Source organism: Mustelus asterias, chromosome 26, assembly GCF_964213995.1.
Source record: "Mustelus asterias chromosome 26, sMusAst1.hap1.1, whole genome shotgun sequence".
Taxonomy (NCBI): Eukaryota; Metazoa; Chordata; class Chondrichthyes; order Carcharhiniformes; family Triakidae; genus Mustelus; species Mustelus asterias.
In genome coordinates, this window is record NC_135826.1 from 20013882 (window position 1) to 20034406 (window position 20525).

The 20525-nt window shown below is 44.8% G+C and overlaps 1 protein-coding gene across 1 annotated transcript in view; it reads right to left on the reverse strand.

Moving 5' to 3' along the window:
- Window positions 1-6246: 6246 nt before the first annotated feature.
- LOC144479502 (guanine nucleotide-binding protein subunit alpha-14-like) overlaps window positions 6247-20525 on the reverse strand; it is a 99124-nt gene continuing 84845 nt past the window's right edge. Inside the window, exons 4-7 of the mRNA XM_078198233.1 lie at window positions 20227-20355; window positions 17771-17900; window positions 15539-15692; window positions 6247-10394 (exon numbers count right to left, since the gene is read on the reverse strand). Coding sequence (XP_078054359.1) covers window positions 10207-10394; window positions 15539-15692; window positions 17771-17900; window positions 20227-20355 — 601 coding nt within the window. The 3' untranslated portion in view covers window positions 6247-10206. The remainder of the gene's footprint in view (window positions 10395-15538; window positions 15693-17770; window positions 17901-20226; window positions 20356-20525) is intronic.

Below are 20525 nucleotides of genomic sequence, written 5' to 3' on the forward strand. Positions count from 1 at the left end.
ATGAATACCTATACACTTGCTTGCAATACTAAGATTCTCCCTGCATTGTAAATACACACACCAAGCATTAATAGGAGAATGTGTACTTTGATGTACAGTCTTCCCTGACACAGAGCTACTTGCTTCTGCAACATCATTATAGACTTTGTTCTAATTAATGCTTTGATTAATTAAGGGAATCGAAGGGGACCTTATCCATAAATTGCCACTTCTGTAGCACAACAATGAAGAGAGTACTTCTGTGCAGTTTGGCTTCTGTCACTCGGTTTTTTAATTACTTCCGTTGACCAAGTGCTTGATTATGATCAAGACAAATTGTTCTCTAAAGCGCAGAGATCTTCCTAATCTTGCTGTTTTCATAGCTTTGTGCAAAACAAAACAATCTTGGAAATTCTTCTCTGTAATTTAATTGTATGTCTGCTTCACTCCATTCTAGAACATTCTTTTTTCTGTTGCATCGGCAGACGGATCTTCCAATTTAACACAAATGAGCCAGCCTTTCCTTTAATATCACAAACAGCAATTCCTACGTAATGTGGTGCTGTTCGAATGGAGACTTAGCTACCTGAGTGGTGAAATTGGTTTAGGTTTCTTCGATTCAGGAGCGATATCAGAAGGTACATTTTCACACTAAGCATGATGGGGCGCACGGTGGTACAGTGGTTAACACTGCTGCCTCAAGCGTCAGGGACCTGTGTTCGATTCCCGGCTTGGGTCACAGCTTGTCTGAGTGGATTCCCTCCTGGTGCTCTGGTTTCCTCCCACAATCCAAAGATGTGCAGGTTAGGTGCATTGGCCATGCTAAATTGCCCCTTAGTGTCCTGGGATGCATAAGTTAGAGGGATTAGCAGGGTAAATAAGTGGGGTTAGTGGAATAAGGCCTAGGTGGGATTGTTGCTGGTGCAGACTCGATGGGCCGAATGGCCTCCTTCTGCACTGTAGGATTCTATGAACTGAAATCAAGGTTTCTATGAAATATCGGAGTCTCTCCCCAAAAAAACTACACTGTGGCTCAACAGAAAATTTCAAAACTGAGATTGCTGAAAGTTTTGTTAGGCAAAAGTATTGAGGGTTACATTACCAAGTTGAGCAGATGGAGTTAAGGTACAGGTCAGCCATGGCCAAACTGAATGATGGAACATGTTTCGAAGGTTTATTCAATGGGCCTCACAAAGAGGTTCAGAGGCTTGTAAGATTGAACTGTAGTGTTTATTGGTAACAGATAACTACATAAACATTTACAAAGCATAGCCCCTTAAACTGGGAGCTAACTTCATGTTGATCTTGTAATAAGTCTTCGGAGGCAGAAACCCCTTCACCAAAATCCCTTTATTTACAAACTCTAACAGCAGTACACGGTCTATCTCCGGGGGTGTCAGAGGAATTGACACTCCGGTTAAGTACAAGGCAAAGACTTCCTGATTGGCCCACCAACTGGATCCTTAATCAGGGACATCTTTTTGTGATCCTTAATCAGGTATATCTTTTTTTTGTTGAACCAAATAAATGAAATCAAATTAACTTAAGGACAACTCAAAAAGGGCACTTCCTAAAAGGAGGGGAACTGCCCGAAACAAAAGACAAAGCGGAAAGAAAACTTAAAACATCAAATTAAAAATATGAGTAAAGGGGTCGGTAATGCACTCCAGTCCCTGCAGTGCCCAGCGGGCATGGAAGGCATCAACTTTCCAGGGACACCTGGCCGCGAACGTAGCTGCGGTAGAGAGGCAGTCAGGTGATCCTTAATCAGAGAGTTCATACTCCAATAGGCTAACCTCAATGGCCTGATTGAAGTCATTACAGACTTCCACTTGAGTCACTCTATACAACTCTGGCAACTGTCACGTGTCTCTCTACATCATATTATGGGCAGTGCTGTTCTCCAGTTCCATATTAACCCTTGCTATGCCAAACACCCTTACACTACAGAACAGGCTCAAGAAGCTAAGTGGCCTCCTACGGTTTCTAAAGTTCCTAAATTGCAAGATGCACAAAATTGTATACTGTTGTTGCACAGTTCCTTGAAGAGCCACATTTTCCTAATAATGTTTACAGTCTAGAGAAAAAAATCACCTCACCTCCATTTTAACTGGACGACCCCTTACTTTTGAACAGTGACTCCCTAGTTACAGATTATCCCACAATAGGTAACATCCTCTCCACATCCACCCTGTCACGACCTCTCAGTAACTTTATATGTCTTTGCGTAACATCAGATATTGAAGTGTAAAGTGCCAAGGAGGTATATCTAACGATGTCATTAAGGTGCAGGCTGCTACCTATATGGTTCAGAGCTGCATGGTTGGAGACCCGGTGCCATTCTTTTACCAAAGAAAGCAGAAATCTGAGTTTGCAAACCTGTGCAGGGCAGGCACCTGAGTGGCTCGCTGCTTACACTCCAAAGTTGACAGTATGCCGACAGGATACTTAAAATTCTGAAGCTTAGAAAGTTGTCAGTGGACAGCCCAGGGCCTTTCGAAAGCTGAACTCACTGAGGTTACAATTATATCGTGAAACAGAAGCAGGTAGAAAATGTCACCTGGAGGTAGCTTCACATCACTTGTCAAAGGTCACCTTGACAAATGTTAACTTAATGCCCATTCAGGACAAACATGCTCCTTGTGTTATGATGATGCTGAATAACTTTTATGTTGTTTCTTAAGCCTGTTGCTAGTTGGGGAAGAAGTTTACTTTCAAGGTTTTAGTGATTCTGGAGATTAATCCTTCAACACCCACCTAAAGGGGTAGATAAGCCTCAATTTAATGAAGGCAATTGGGAAGCATGGTGGATCAGTGGTTAGCACTGCTGCCTCACAGGGCCAGGGACCCAGGTTCAATTCCAGTCTTGGGTGACAGTGTGGAGTCTGCACATTCCCTGCATGTGTGCGTGAGTTTCCTCTGGGTGCTCCGGTTTCCTCCCACATTCCAAGAAAGCGATAAAGAAAGAAAGGAAGGATAGACTATGAAGCTAGGCTAGCAATTAATATAAAAAATGATAGTAAAAGTTTTTATAAATATGTAAAAAGGAATAGAGTGGCTAGAGTGAATGTTGGACCCTTGGAGGACGAGAGGGGGGAGTTAATAGTGGGAAATGAGGATATGGCTGAGTCTTTAAATAAGTTTTTTGTGTCGGTCTTCACGGTGGAGGACACAAATAGTTTGCCAAATATGAACGATAGAGGGTTGGCAGCAGGAGAAATACTTAATACGATTAATGTTACCAGAGAGGCAGTGCTGGGTAGACTAATGGGACTGAAGGTGGACAAGTCCCCGGGTCCGGATGGAATGCATCCCAGGGTATTGAAAGAAATGTCAGAGGTAATAGTGGATGCGTTAGTGATTATTTATCAAAACTCGTTGCATTCTGGGGTAGTGCCGGTTGATTGGAAAACGGCTAATGTTACGCCGCTGTTTAAAAAAGGAAGGAGACAAAAGGTGGGTAACTATAGGCCGGTCAGCTTAACGTCTATAGTAGGGAAAATGCTGGAATACATTATTAAAGAGGAGATAGCAGGGCATCTGGATAGAAATGGTTCGATCAATCAGACGCAGCATGGATTCATGAGGGGAAAGTCGTGCTTGGCGAACATGTTGGATTTTTATGAAGATGTGACTAGGGCGGTTGATGGAGGAGAACCGGTGGATGCGGTGTTTTTGGATTTCCAAAAGGCGTTTGATAAGGTGCCCCATAAAAGGCTGCTGAATAAGATTAGGGCACACAGGTTAGAGGGATTAGCGGGTAAATATGTAGGGATAGGGGAGTAGGGCCTGGGTGGGATTGTAGGAATGGCCTCTTTCTGCGCTGTAGGGTTTCTATTATTTCTATTAATTTTCTTCAATATATCAAAGCATTGCTAATTTTATCATATTTGGACTAAATGCTAACTCAGCCAGGAAAAGCGGTGTGCAACCCACCAACTCCACTGTTAGCTTTTCCAGCCATATTTTTTGGCACTTAAGTTAAAAATAAAGTCCTGGAGGTGGGGTTCCATGATGTCACACTGACAGGGGGGTGAGGGGGGCTCTGAATGAACCGGTCCTGCCAACAAGCTAGGTTTTCAAGTGATTGGGGGTGCCCTGATCAAAAAAAAACTAAAAGTAAAATAAAACTCCCCATGGAGACCTCTCCCCCAGGGATCACCCCCCTCCGCCCCCCCCCCCCCCCCTCTTTCCCACGGACATAGGAATTTTCCCCCCATGTACATGCTAACCTCTCTAGGGAAAACCCAATTCTTGGACACGGGAACCCCCCCATCCATGGACACGGGAAGCCACCCCACTCATGGATGTCCCTAAAAGAAGCCCGCCCTCCCCAGCAGTGCCCCCTGGCACCACCCCGAGATACTGCCCAGGGAACTGTCCAGAAGTGACCTTCTCCCCCTTTGGGGCTGTGCTTCAGAATCATAGAATCACTACAGTGCAGAAGGCCATTTGGTCCATTGAGTCTGCACCAACAACAATCCCATCCAGGCCCTATAACCTTAGCCCCATGTATTTACCCTACTAGTCCCCCTGATACCAAGAGGCAATTTAGCATGGCCAATCAACCTAAACCGCATATCTTCGGAGTGTGGGGGGAAACCGGAGCACCCGGAGGAAACCCACGCAAATACGGGGAGAATGTGCAAACTCCACACAGTCACCCGAGTTCAGAATTGAACCCGGGTCCCTGGCACTGTGAGGCAGCAGTGCTAACCACTGTGCCGCCCTTACCTGCGCATCTCCGGCAGGGACCATTTGCCAGGTCGCCATCTGTCAAAAGCTGTTGTAAACCCTGCTGATGTGACGTCGCGCCAGAGGAGCGGAGGAAATCCTAACGTGGGGGGGGGACAATACAACGCGAATGATATGTAAATGTATGACAATGGGATTCCTGACCTTTCATGGTGGAAACCCCATTACATCATCGGCGGGGGTTGGGGAGAATGGGAACAGGAAATTCCACTGGCGGAAAAGCCTTATGAGGGACCCCCAGTGGATTCTCTGCCCCCACCTGCCTTCCTGCCCACGGAGACTCCAGGCCTATATTTAGTCCCAGCAACCCTGGTCCCTTCAGCATCTTGTCTAAATATCAATGGTTCACAAGCAATAGAATCTTTCAAAGACACCCAGGTTGTACAGAAATACATTTAATCCAAGAATACAATGAGGGGAATGTGTACAAAACCACATTTTACAAAATGCTATTTATATTTTACCATATTTATATAATGCACAGGTTATTGTTTATGAATGAGCGGCATTGTCACAGTTTACTGTAAGTAATAAAATCACAATTTTTTCTGTGCACCAAACCTTTTCTATATGTTCCACTATAAGATGGGCTGTTAGGTGGTGCAGATCCGATTAAAAGGGGCCGGTCCACCATAATGAGGAGTCTGGGACAGCCACCAGCAGGTTGCTTCACAATCCTAACTTTCCCATGCTGAGTCTGCGCCACAATAAATACAAAACTGAGACCTTTCACAACCTTGTTATAAAAGTTTAAAGGGATAACAAAGTGCAGGGCCCCATCAGGGGTTTTAGCACACCAACATGGAGGAGGGACTTGCTGGGCGACACAAGATGGAGGGGGAGACAGGAGCATCAATCTTTTAAATTGTCACATCAGTCGGGATCACCTCACATTAAAGGTAAAAGCAAAATACTGCGGATGCTGGAATCTGAAGCAAAAAACAGATAATGCTGGAAATTTTCAGCAGATCTGACAGCATCTGCGGAGAGAGAATAGGGCCAACGTTTCAAGTGTGGATGACCCTGCGTCAGAGCTGAAAATAGGACAAGATTTAAACTGTGAGGATGAGGGGGGGATGTGAGGGGGCTGTAATTGATAGGAATGTCATAAACAAAAAATCAAAGAGAGCGTAAACGGTGATCATAAAAGCTCGGAATGGTGCTAGGAGCGTCCATTAAGAGATTGGAATGTGTAAATGGCAGAACAAAGGTGCAGAGTGTTGGAATGCGCCAGTTGACCCTCACCAACCAACAGCCCCCCCCCACCCCCCCACCACAGTGTAAATCTTGTACAATTTTCCTAGTCTTCAGCTCTGACAATGGGTCATCCTGACTTGAAACGTTGGCTCTATTCTCTCTCCGCAGGTGCTGTCAGACCCGCTGCGATTTTCCAACATTTTCAGATTTTGTTTCACCTCATGTTAAATTCCTTTATCTTATTCCTTTACCAGTTGTTAATAGCAACAACTAGTGCCTTCAATACAGTAAAATTAATAAGTCTGGGTTTTTAAAAATTACATCATTTTGAAAATGTCCTTTTGCACACTGTGGTCCAATAATATCATCACGAACTGTTAGGGACTGGGTAAATTACAACTTGCCAGCCACACCCAAAACAGACGTTGCAAATTGGCTGCCTAATTCATTTACTTTTCAGTGTTCCGGTGCTAAGGTAATGAAAATCAGCACTATTACTTTTTCTTTTATTCATTCATGGGATGTGGGCGTCGCTGGCTGGGCCAGCATTTATTGCCTATCCCTGAGAGCATTTAAGAGTCAGCCACATTGCTGTGGGACTGGAGTCACATGCAGGCCAGACCAGGTAAGGATGGCAGATTTCCTTCCCTGAAGGACATTCTGAAAGACGTGCTGGTTAGGTGCATTGATTCCAACAGGCACCAGACTGTGGTGACTAGGGGAATTTCACAATAACTTCATTGCAGTGTTAATGTAAGCCTTACTTGTCACTAATAAATAAACTTTACTTTATTTTAACTTTATTAGTGAACCAGATGGGGTTTTATGACAATCGACAATGTTTTGTGGTCATCATTAAACTTTTAATTCCAGATTTTTATTGAAATCAAATTTCACCATCTGCCCCAGCTTGCTCTGCACTTATTTCCTCACTGGAGTTTAAGTTTATTTTATACCTGTCACAAGTAGGCTTACTTTAACACTGCAATTAAGTTACTGTGAAAATCCCCTAGTCGCCACACTCTGTTCGGGTACACTGAGGCATGGCCATTGCACCTAACCAGCACGCCTTTCAGACTGTGGGAGGAAACTGGAGCACCCGGAGGAAACCCACGCAGACATGGGGAGAACATGCAGACTCTGCACAGACAGTGACCCAAGCTGGGAATCGAACCCGAGTCCCTGGCACTGTGAAGCAGCTGTGTGAACCACTGTGCCACCCATATGACTGTGTGGGCAATCGGTTAAGGAAAGGATCTGGCAGGCTTGCAATGCCCCTACAATTGAACAGCCTGCACACACAGACCGTCATAGCTGACAAATGAACAAGCAAGCCAAGGCAGCTCAAGGACAGTAAGTGTCCATGGAACCATAGCTCAGGCAGCAGAAGTGGAAAATCGATGATGGAATGAAGAAAGGGCACAATAATCTAAACCGAATATTAAAATATTAAAACGTATGAGTTCACAATGTTGAAACTATGCTGATCCTAGGGTTTCTTTTGTCATAAGGAAGTTCCAGGAATGAGAATGTAAAAGCCCCGTGCTGTACTAATGAATCTATTAAACTGAGATTGTGCAGATTTTGCACAGTCACTTCAATTGCTCTCTTTAATCTGACAAAGTTAATTCCTGTTTAGTTTTACAATGTACAAAGTAGCACTTTCAGGAAGGTCTCATACATCAAAGACAGGTAATGTATCTGGAAGAAATTGTCTTTAAAAGCACCCATTATTCCTCTATAAATACTGAAGTCCAGTTCTTTAATGTAGTCTGCTTTTGTACATTGAAGACTGTGTTCTCTTAACAACATTTCTATCTTTGTAGGCTGAGGAAAGTTTAATTAATTCTTTCAGATGTTGTGAGACAGATATTTATATCCACTCAACGTTATATCTGTCTCAGATGTACAAACAAAATAGACAGCTCTTTGTGATGTTTGCACTGCCACCTGTGGAATTTGAAAGAATATCATATTTTTTAGATGTAACCCTCAAGTGTTGAGAGTTTATTTCAAATTGTCTGCTAAGTCCAACTACGTATCACAAAGGAATCATGTAACCGTGAGAAATATCTTAGATCAAGCCACTTAATGATGCTAGTTGTTCATTTTCTTTGAAAACCTTTATGAATTCTAGAAATATTTGGGATGGGGAGAAAACAAAACTGTTTGACTGACACTGGAGAATCACCCAGTTGGGTGTGGATAGTGTTTGCTTTCCAATTGGTGTGGGAAGATGTGGAATTGCATGAATGGATGTATCAGATGGTAAATGGTAGGAGTGTGGGGGGCTGGGTGATTGGCGCCTTGGGATGACATCTACAGGAATATCACAGAACCCGTACAGTGCAGAAGGAGGCCATTCGGCCCATTGTGCCTGCACCAAAAACAATCCCACCCAGGCCCTATCCCCGTAACCCCATGTATTTACCTTGCTAATCCCCTCTGACACTAAGGGGCAATTTAGCATGGTCAGTTAACCTAACCTGCACATCTTTGGACTATGTCCAAGCAAGAGTTGACAATCCTTGGAGGACCCTCTGCCCACAATTCCAGAGCAGGAGGAGTAGATCATGTGATTGGGCCGAGCTATTCACTGAGCAGTTCACGTGGTTGATAGATGGGATGGAGAATGGTTATCTTATGAGAAAAGGTTGGGCCTATATTTATTGGTGCTTGGAAGAAAGAGGGGTGATATTACCGAAACATACAAGATCCTGAGGGGACTTGACAGGGTGGATGCCTGGAAGTATGTTTCCCCTTGTGGGAGAAACTAGAACTAGGGGACATCATTTTAAATTGAGGGGGGGTTCCCCATTTAAGATGGAGATTAGGAGAATTTTGTTCTCCCAGAACGTCTTAAATCTTTGGAACTCTCTTCCCCAGAGAGTGATGGAGGTAGGGTCCAGGAATATTTTAAAAGGCAGAAGCAGATAGATTCTTGACTAACAAGAGAGTCAAAGGTTATTGGGGGTGGGCGGAATGTGGAGTTGAGGCCACTATCAGATCACCCATGATCTTACTGAATGATGGAGCAGGCTTGAGGGACTGAACGACCAACTCCTGCTCCTAATTTGCATGCCTCTTGTGTGTTGGAGGGTGTTCTATCAATGCAGTAAAGGGTGGGGAGAATATCCGGAAGATACCATATCAAGGAATTATCGTAAAATCATAAAACCAGAAAATAACAAGTTGTCTGCCTTCAAACTGTGAGCAATGTTCACAATAGAATCAATAGAATACCAACAGCGCTGAAGGAGGCCATTCGGCCCATCATGCCTGCACCGGCTCTCTGACAGAGCATCTTACCCAGGTCCACCCCCTGTCCTATCCCTGAAACCCTACAAATTTATCCCACCAACCCCTCCCTAACCGACATAGCTTTGGAAACTAAGGGGCAATTTAGCATGGCCAATCCTTCTCTGCTCCTGGTATGCGAAGTTCCCCACTGCTTTCATGTCGGATAATGACCTCCCTTGAAAATAATACCACGCCGATTCTGGGATCAGTCACACGGCAAATGCTCATTCTGGAATATGTAAAGTAATGAAGCAACCCAGCTTCTTTTATGTTCATTTGTTGGAAATGGACGTCATTGGCTGGCCAGCATTTATGGCCCCTCCTTTGTTTCCCGAGGGAAGTTGAGAGTCAACCACATTGCTGTGGCTCTGGAGTCACATGTAGACCAGACTGGGTAAGGACAGCAGATTTCCTTCCCTAAAGAGCATTAGTGAACCAGATGGGTTTTTCCGACAATCGACAATGGTTTCATGGTCATCAGTAGATTCTGAATTCCAGATTTCTTTTTTTAATTGAATTTAAATTCCATCATCTGTCGTGGCGGGATTCGAACTCAGGCCCCCAGATCATTTTAAAAGCAAATTTCAGAACATTGCAATGGTTGAACAACCTCCTTAGCAAACTCATGAAGCTACATCATAGTTTCTTCATCATTTGACCACCCGCCCCTGGTTGGTCTTCTGTTGAGGCTTTGCTGAATCCCAGCATTTCCAGGGAGCTGTGCACAGCCCCGTGTTAATATGATCAGGGAAACATTCTGCCAAGTGGTTGATTTTGGTGATAAGACCCTTTCAAAACTGTGAAGCCACAGCTTGAGAGATTGAAGAAACCTGTGCCATTGATAAACACGGCCATGTGGTTTTGAAGGAATTTTGGTCCTGTTCTCAGCTGTGCTGCAGAGGGAAGGCTTAAGTCGCCATTTTGCCAGGAGTACAACACTGAGCACCTTGTTTGCTGGTGCGCTCTCATCGCTTTCTACAATAAGTCCAGTTCTTCCAAGCTCCGCAACAAGACCGTGTCCCTGACGTCCAGAAAGACTTTGCGGATATTTGCTGTGTCCGTGGCACAGGTGAAGTGCCAGTAGATTTTCCTCTTCTCCTCATTTTGCCTCAGGTACATTTTTAAGATAAAGTTCATGGCGGCCCCAGCATTTCTTTTGGTGCCTGAAGAAGAAGAAAAATTAGATTTGTCAAATTGGATATCAGGTGAACTCGAGCAGGGCGGAACATGTGAGCGTTTGACTCTCAGGACTCAGTTATCCCATTTTAATGGGAATCCATTTTAAGCAAAGGAGACCATTTGGCCCATTTGTTTATGTGCTGGCTCTTTCAAAGAGCTATTCAATTCGTCCCATTCCACTTCTCCTTCCCTACGGCCCTGCTGATTTTCCCCCTTGGCGTATATATCCAATTTCCTTTTGAAAGTTACTATGAAATCTGTTTCCACCACCAAACCAGCCTCCCATCCATTGACTCCGTCTACACTTCCCGCAGCCAGCATAATCAAGGACTCCACACACCCTGGGCATTCTCTCTTCCACCTTCTACCGTCGGGAAAAAGATACAAAAATCTGAGGTCACGCACCAAATGACTCAAGAACTCCCTGCTGCCATCAGACTTTTGAATGGACCTACCTCATAGTAAGTTGATCTTTCTCTACACCCTAGCTATGACTGTAACACTACATTCTGCACTCTCTCCTTTCCTTCTCTATGTACAATATGCTTATCTGTACAGCGCGCAAGAAACAATACTTTTCACTGCATACTAATACATGTGACAGTAATAAATCAAATCAAATTGTAATGACCCGCTGTGGAAAAGTGTTTCTCCCCATCTTCCCGCTGGTTCCTTTGTCAGTTATGTTAAATCTGTGCCCGCTAATTACTGACCTTCATGCCATTGAAAACTGATTCTTCTTATTTACCGATTTTCTCCCAGAAAAGGCAGGAATCTCGTTTAAATACATTTACATCTGCCTCCCCTCCACATATCCCCCTCCACCCCTCACAGAATATTGAAACCTTGCCAATGCAACGCCACGCCAGCAAGTTCACAACAGGTTTGTAAAGATGGGAAACAGTTGAGGGGATCCCACTGAGGGTGCCAAGGGGGCGCCAAACTAAGTTTGTTCGCGAGAGTGACATGCAGATTACACCCGGGCAGTGCCAACTTGTGCCAGGGGGGCAGTGCCAGAGGTGGGCCCAGTGGAGGGCATCCCCTCATGTGTGTTGGGGGAGCTGATGCCTGTGAGGACGAGAAAGAATGCTCCAAGACATGGTTGTGGGGGGTGTGAAAAGAGGGAGGAGATTGGGGGGAGGGGGGAGAGTGCCCTTGAGACTGCACTGGTGGCGGAAGAGGAGGGAGGATTGCCTTGATGTCTGCAATGGGCGGGGGGAGAGGGAAGTGCCCTGATGCCTACTAACAGGGAGTTGGGGAGAGGGGGGACTGCCTCAACGCTTGTGAGAGGGGGGAGAGGGGAGAGCCCTGATGTTGTCTGGGAATGGGGATGGGTTGGTTGATTTTAACATTGTGGTGGGTGGCGAGTAGGGGGGGGTATTGCCCCTGATGCTTGTGAGGTGCTCCTATGTGTCCGTGATGGGGTACTGAGAGGGTGTTTACTTTGAGCTGATCGCTGTGCCCTTTAAGGACGCCCTGATCTCTGTGGAGCTGGCTCTATCAGGCCCCGCCCCACCAGAGTGACGCTGTGTACCTCGCCCACTCATTTTTCTGTTCTGTGGGCCTGGGTAAGATGCTCCATTGGAGAGACGGTGCGGACTCAATGGGCTGAATGGCCTCCTGCGCTGTACGGATTCTATGAAGAGTGAATTGGACATTTATTTGAAAAGGAAAGATTCGTAGCGAAAATGCAGAGGTGTGAGAGGAACCACTCTTTCAAAGAGCTGGCGCAGGTATGATGGGCTGAATAGCCTCTTCTGTGCTGTATGATTCTATCATCAAACATTAAAATGGTTTTTAAGAGGAGCACAACTGACAGTAGGTGTGTGATTACCCCTCTATGAGTGCACTTTGCTGTATAAACAACCTCTCCTGCAGCATCATTCACTCATGAATGTGTGGTTCTGTGAATTAATAACTTGTACTGATATAGCATCTTTAACATAGCAATATGCCCGAAGGAGAACTATCAAACAAGGCTACAGCGCATGGTGTTGCAGGTAATATTCTGGCATGGATAGAGGATTGGCTAACTAACAGGAAGCAGCGAGTAGTGACAAGGGGGTCTTGCTCAGGTTGGAGGGCAGTAAACAGTGCAGTGTCACAGGGATCAGTGCTGGGACTGCAGCTCTTCACAATATATATTAATGATTGGAGGAACAGAGTGCACTGTGGCCAGATTTGCAGACGATACAAAGGTGGGCGGGAAGGCAGGTTTTGAGGAGGGTGTAAATAGTTTACAAGAGAGATATTGACAGGTTAAGTGAGTGGGTAGAACATTGGTAAATGAAATTCAATGTGGGAAAATGTGAGATTGTTCATTTCGGAGGAAAGGATAAGAAGGCAGATTATTATTTAAATAGAGAGTGACTGCAGAAAGCTGTACCACAAAGGGACTTGGGGATCCTTGTTCATGAAACCAGAAAACGATCATGCAGGTACAGAAGGTGATAGGGAAGGCAAATGGAGTGCTGGCTTTTATTTCAAGTGGGCTGGAGTATTTTGATTTGATTTATTATTGTCACATGTATTAACAAACAGTGAAAAGTATTGTTTCTTGCGTGCCATATAGACAAAACATACCGTTCATAGAGAAGGAAATGAGAGAGTGCAGAATGTAGTGTCACAGTCATAGCTAGGGTGTAAAGAAAGCTCAACTTAATGCAAGGTAAGTCCATTCAAAAGTCTGACAGCAGCAGGGAAGAAGCTGTTCTTGAGTCGGTTGGTACGGGATCTCAGACTTTTGTATCTTCTTCCCGAAGGAAGAAGGTGGAAGAGAGAATGTCTGGGGTGCGTGGGGTCCTTAATTATGCTGGCTGCTTTGCCAAGGCAGCGGGAAGTGTAGACAGAGTCAATGGATGGGAGGTTGGTTTGCGTGATGGATTGGGCTACATTCACAACTTTTGTAGTTCCTTGCGGTCTTGGGTAGAGCAGAAGCCATACCAAGCTGTGTATAAAAGTAAAGAGGTGTTGCTACAACTCTACAAGGTACTAGTGAGGCCACATTTAGAATACTTTGTACAGTTTTGGTCCCCTTATATAAGGAAAGATATATCATTGAAGAACTTTACTGAAGAGGTTATTCTGCTGGGTTTAGAGGGACTGCCATATGAGGAAAGATTTTAAAGGTTGGGACTGTATTCCTTGGAATTCAGAAGAATGAGGGATGATATGATAGAAACATAGAAGATTCTTAGAGGGTTAGACAGGGGAAATGTTAGGAGGATGATTCCACTCATGGGGAGAGTGTAGGACCAGAGGGTATAATCGCAGAATAAGGGGGAGCTCATTGAAGACAAATTCAAGGAAGAATTTCTTCTTTCAAAAAGTGGTGAATTTTGGGGATTCTTTACCCCAGGAAGCTGTGGAGCCCGAGTCCTCGAACATTTTCAAAGGTGAGATTGACAGGCTTTTAAACAATTGGAGAACTAAGGGTTATGGAGAGAAGGCAGGAAAGTGGACTGAATGAGTGTTAGATCAGCCACGATCCTATTAAATGGTGGAGCAGGCTCGGAGGGCTGAACGGCCTATTTCTTTTCCTATTTCTCATGGTCTTCTGGTCAAATGGAGTCGCAAAGGTGGACATTAGCAGAGGTGAGGCTCAAAGCTTGGGCAAAGAAACAAGTTTTAAGAAACTTCTTAAAAGGAGGAGAGAGGGGCAGAAAGGCAAGGTTTAAGAAAATAATTCTAGAGTATTGCTGAAAAAAGCGACATGCCATTGAAAGTTTTTCATTTTGCAATCATCAGGACAGCTGTTGGCATAAACCAACAGTAAAGGGAATGGCAATTTAAACTGCATCAGAAGATGGTGCTGATGGATTAGCTGTGGACTCAGACTGGCAGAGGTGTTGCCATGGAGAATGCAACAGAGAACAGTTAACGGTTAGATGCCAAACTTTTGTTTCAAATTCAAATCAGGCAAGTCGACTCTGATTGGTCAAGGCATTGACATAGGGGAATAAAACAGGGAATAATGGTTCCCCCAAACTTCTGCCTTGTTGGAAAAGGCATGGATCTTGCGTAGCTGAACTGATGAGTGTAAAAGGAAAAGCTTCGACAGCATGGCGGTGATCACGCTGGAGAATATGGCTACGTTGGCGGAAAATCTCACGATACCTCAGGAACAAGAATCTCAGCAGTGAAGCCGCATCCTCTGATTTCCCCGCCCCTCACCAGTGACCAGAAAGGCTGGGAGTCTCATTTAAATCCATTATAATAAACTAACATACACTTAAAGTGACTCTCTCACTTTATGTCACCCTGCACGAAGAACTTTCCCCTCACCAATGTGAAGTCACGTCAGCGAGATTTACACCCAGGTATTTAAAAACGTGAAGCAGTAGAGGGAAACCCACTGGGGGGGGGGGGGGGGGGGGGGGTGAGGTGGATGGGGGGGGGGGGGTGAGGTGGATGGGGGGAGGGGGGCAAACTAAGTATAGCCTCCTGGGGGACGAGGGACTGTTCCGGGCATTAAGCTGTCATTAGCAAATTTAAGACTGGAATTCTCCAGCCCCCCCCCAACCAAAATGGTAGGTTTTCCCATGGCGGAGGTGGCTTGCCATTGGCTGTTGGCGGCATCTTCTGCTTCTGTCAAAGTCTATGTCATTTTGCACAGCTTACCCGCCCTCCTGCAGTGGGGGTGGCGGGGGGGGGGGGGTTTGATCCCACCAGCTGGAAGGGCTGGAAAATCCCACTCCCAGAGAAGGAATTTTGCTACCGTGGTGGGTAGCTTTAAGTCAGAAAATTCCCAAACAGACGCATCTCGAAATAAAGGGGTCCCCCGTCACATGAAACTTTCACTCTAGTGGAGATGGGGATAGGATTGAGTCATGCCCACTGCCCCCAGAAGATGGCTAGAAGTTCCACCTTAATCTCTGGGACTATGCCTCACCCACACTACCTCGTGTACCCATGCCCCCTCCACGCCGACTCATGTCTCCCAACCCAATCACCAAAGCCCATTATGCGTCCCATGCTTCTTCCATTCCCTGGAATGAATGTCTTTCATTTTCACCTTGATGTGCACAGATATTAACTTATTTTAATTTTTAAAAAATAGTTAAACATTGAGGACCCTTATATGGAAAGGAAAAAAGAGCAGCGTTACAGAATTATGATTTCCACTTACCATCAAATTCATGAAAATAGTCCACTAGATGTGACTTAAGAATCTTCTCCTCCAAAATATCCTTTTTATTCAAGAAAAGAATCATGGATGAATTTGCAAAGCAGTCGGATTTCAAAATAAAATGGAAAAGAGCAAGACTCTCCCGCATTCGATTCTGCAACAAAGAAATTGTAATTATTGTAATTATAGGGATTGCTTTCAAATTTAAGTTTTGAACATCTTGTGCTATGATTTACGCTGCCATTAAATTTGAAGAGGATTTAATGTGGTGTCACCAGGGTTCAGAGAGCACAGTTCTGAGATTGCCAGAACACTGTATCTACATTATCTATCTTATTTAGTGCAATGGTTCAGGTCAGAAACTCCAAAATGTTTTATGAAGCCCACCTGAACCATACGTTTTGCATCTTGAATTTGGCCAGGATAAGCATGAGATGTTTCACTTCAGCTGTGATTCAAAAGACTCACGAGGGAGCTTTTATCAAACAAAGTTTATTTAAGAATATAGGTAACATGTATAGTAAGAAAATTAGCAAGAACTTTTATCAATTACAAACAAGAAACAAAACGACCACAATAATGTATAACTCTTAATGAATATCTCTAATGTGTTCCAATTAAAACCACAACCCATAGACAACAAAAACCCTTTCCACAGATTTAACACAATACAGACTAATGCTCACTCGATACTGGAATCGAGGCCATTAGTTAAATTCTGCAGTCCAATGCTCTTGAGACTCAGAACAGTTTGAAGACAAGACAGCTTCCCAAAACACCAGCGAGACTCTGGTCCAACCCCCAAGAACTGAAAATTTTCACCCTTCAGTAAAGCAACAGAACTTTCAAAACAGGGAGAGAAGGAAAACACTTCTTTTTAGCTTGCTGTCCCTTCTAAAACTCAACTCCAACCTGCAGCTCCAAACTGAAACTACAAATGAAATCCCTGTCACCTGAGCAGTACACAGTTTTTTCTCCTCCCAATAACATCACCGAAGGCTGTGAGCATGAATTTTTTAAAAACTCAAAGGTACACTGACATCACATTAGATACCCACTTCTGGAATCCCAGAATGTTGCAAAATCCTTTAAAGACAGTGAAGTACTTTTGATGTGTAATCACTGTTGTAATGTAGGAAATGCAGCAGCCAATTTACGCACAGCAAGCTCCTCTAAGATTTGTTTGTAATAATTTAACTGTTTGTGAAGAACAGGGTAAGTGCTGAACAAATAGTTCCGAAGAAGAGTCATACTGGATTGAAAACATTAACTCTTTCCCTCTCCACGAATGCCTGCTGAGATTCTCCAGAACTTTCTGTTCATATTTCAGACTTCCAGCATCTGCAGCATTTTACTTTCATTACAGGACATGTTGGCCATGAGTTTCCATTAAAACCAAATGGTCAAAAAGTCATACGTTGCGTGTGTTCAAACTCAAGACCCACAACGCCGGTTGTAAGGGTTCCTGTTGGCTGGACAGACGTATAAAAATTCTCCACATCTCCCTCGTGAGTTCATTCCCAACAGTCTAAAAGGGAAGCAGGGTGGGACGGTGGCACAGTGGTTAGCACTGGGGAGGCGATAGCCTAGTGGTATTATCGTTAGACTCTTAATCCAGAAACTTAGCTAATGTTCTGGGGACTCGGGCTCGAATCCCGCCACGGCAGATGGTGGAATTTGAATTCAATGAAAAAAAAAATCGGGGATTAAGAATCTACTGATGACCGTGAAACCATTGTCGATTGTCAGAAAAATACATCTGGTTCACTAATGTCCTTTAGGGAAGGAAATCTGCCATTCTTACCCGGTCTGGCCTACATGTGGCTCCAGAGCCACAGCAATGTGGTTGACTCTCAACTGCCCTCGGGTAACTAGGGATGGGCAATAAATGCTGGCCAGTCAGTGACACCCATGTCCCACGAATGAATTTAAAAAATGATTTCCGGCTCGAGTCAGTGTCTCCCTGTGTCTCCTCCGGGTGCTCTGGTTTCCTCCCACAGTCTGAAAGACGTGCTAGTTAGTTGCATTGACCATGCTAAATTCTCCCTCAGTGTACCCGAATGGGTGCCGGAGTGTGGCAACTAGGGGTTTTTCACTGTAACTTCATTGCAGCGTTAATGTAAGCCTACTTCTGATAATAATTAATATATAAAAACTTTAAATGAATAAAAGCAGAGGTCTCGGGTAAGTTAACTTCACGCAAGGAACTCCCCAGTGCCCAAGGAGTCTTACCTCATTCTCGCTCTCTTCCAGGACTTGATCATATTCGCTGAGAGAAGCCAGGAAGATAACTGACACGACATTCTCAAAGCAGTGGATCCATTTCCTCCTTTCAGACTTCTGTCCTCCAACATCCACAATTCTAGGAATTACAGAAGGACTTAGAAACCTGACCATTGATCCAATCAGGAATAACAATTGCTCATAGCGCATCAAATAGCCAGGTATCATTAAAAAAAATACACATGCCACATCATGGGCGGCACAGCAGCACAGTGGTTAGCACTGCTGCCTCACAGCACCAGGGACCCGGGTTCAATTCTGACCTCGGGTGACTGTCTGTGTGGAGTTTGCACGTTCTCCCCGTGTCTGCGTGGGTTTCCTCCAGGTGCTCCGGTTTTCTCCCACACTCCAAAGATGTGCGGGTTAGATGTATTGGCCATGCTAAATTGCCCTTAGTATCAGGGGGTTAGCAGCGTAAATATGTGGGATTAGGGGGATAGGGCCTGGGTGGGATTGTTGTCGGTGCAGACTAGATGGGCTGAATAGCCTCCTTCTGCACTGTAGGGATTCTATGATACTGTTTTCAAAGATAGCCACAAATAACAGGATTAAATGCGAATCCACAGAATACTTTTATTTCCATAGGATACTTTGTTGGCTATCGATTCGCCCTAAGAACAAAAACTAATATGCATTCCTCTGTATGTTCAGTGCTCCTTAAATTCCACTTCATGGCTCCAGTCAGACTGAGTAGAACATTATCCAATATTTACTGAAATAAATCCAATGGTTAATTTGATGCAAGTTTAATTGTGGATTGCAGGTGGCCTGGGACCAGCCAGGAAGCCTGATTCCGTGACGGGACATTCCCGATGAATTCAGGAAGCACAGGTCGGAAAATCACAGACTGGCAGTTCTGGACTTTCCACCCTGCAAAATTCATGGACAAAAAAATCATGGATTTGGCCCTAGCTTCCTGATCTTATTAACCCTTTCAGTTCCAGCAATGAACCCTCCTTGCTGGATATAAAACATTCTGTGCTTCATTGATTATAACGCATTTCTGTCCCGAGTGTAACCGGGGCGATGAAATATTTCACATCTTTAAAAAGAGCAGAGAACCTCAACCCGCTGTTCACTCAAAAACTATTAACGTTATTGTGTGGAGCTGTCTTCCACAGTCACCAGCCGCGGCTGGGTCATTAAGTATATTCGAGGTCGAGTTAGACAGATTTATGATCAGCAAGGGAGTTAAAGGTTGTGGGGAACAGGCAGGAAGTGGGGTTCAGGCCACAATCAGATCAGCCCAGATCTTATTGAACAGCAGAACAGGCTCAATGGGCTGAATGGCCGACCACAGCCCCCATTTCTTACAAGCTTATTAATTACGGCTATCAGGATTTGTCAATGCCCTGCTGTGTGATTGCTTTCCGATGATATTCTGTTTGAATCCTTACGCAGTCTGCTCATGTTACTTCTTCTGCGCCCTGTGAGCAATGAAGGGCGGAATTTTCCCACCATGGGTATCACAGCAGGTGGGACAGGACTATGCAACGGTCCATTGACCTCGGGATGTTCCAGTCTCGGGGCAAGCGGGATCGGAAAATCCCGCCCCTTGAGTCAGAGAGGCAGCAAGAGAAGATTGTGAGGGATGGAAGGACAAGAATTAAGAGTGAAGATTGTGAGTGAGGTAGCAGCGAGAAAGAGTGAGAGAGGGGGGGTGTTAACAAGGTGAGAAGCAGAGAAAGGATGGCACAGTGGTTAGCACTGCTGCCTCACAGCGCCAGGGACCTGGATTCGATTCCCGGCTTGGGTCACTGTCTGTGTGGAGTTTGCACGTTCTCCCCGTGTCTGCGTGGGTTTCCTCCGGGTGTTCGGGTTTCCTCCCACAGTCCAAAGATGTGCGGGTTAGGTGGATTGGCCATGCTAAATCGCCCCCGAGTGTCAGGGGGACTAGCTAGGGTAAATGCATGCAGTTATGGGGATAGGGCCTGGGTGGGATTGTGGTCAGTGCAGACTCAATGGGCTGAATGGCCTCCTTCTGCACTGTAGGGATTCTATGAAATGAGGCAAGGAGAATACATGAACGAGTGAGGAAGAATGGGAATGAAAGCGAGAGAGAATGCAACCTCCAGGTCAATGGAAATAAAAGTTAAAAGTTACATTGCTGGGCTGGATGTCAAGCTTCCTTGCAAAGTTTAGTTTAATCACTGTGGGAGTGGCCAGTGCACAACTCTGAAAAATTAGATTTAAAATATAACTTCATTGCTGCACAATAAATGCTTCCAGCTCTTGAAACATTGGCCAGCTCGGGGCTGGGGGATGTATTTTCCTCTATTCACTCCTGTTAAGAAACAAATCGGGGTGATTGAAGAGTTAACTTTGTGAACAGCATTGAACCAGGAACATATCTACCCAACGACTTGAGGCTTTTCTCCTCATCCCACAGAATAGTTTCTGCATACCTTAAGGATACTTGATGCATATTAAATGAATACTCATTAATGCCTGTTGTTGGTACGCGAACCCTCAATACGTCTTGGTCCGTTGGTATATAATCATTCGCTGCAATACGGTCAATGTCAGTCAGGTAACTGCAAAAAAAATAAACAGATTAGTGTGAGTCAGGATTTAAAACGTGTAGCAGTGGCGTAACATTCTCAATCTCAGAGCAGTGATATACATTAAAATGGATATACATTAAAAAGGACGGCACGGTAGCACAGTGGTTAGCACTGCTGCTTCACAGCTCCAGGGACCTGGG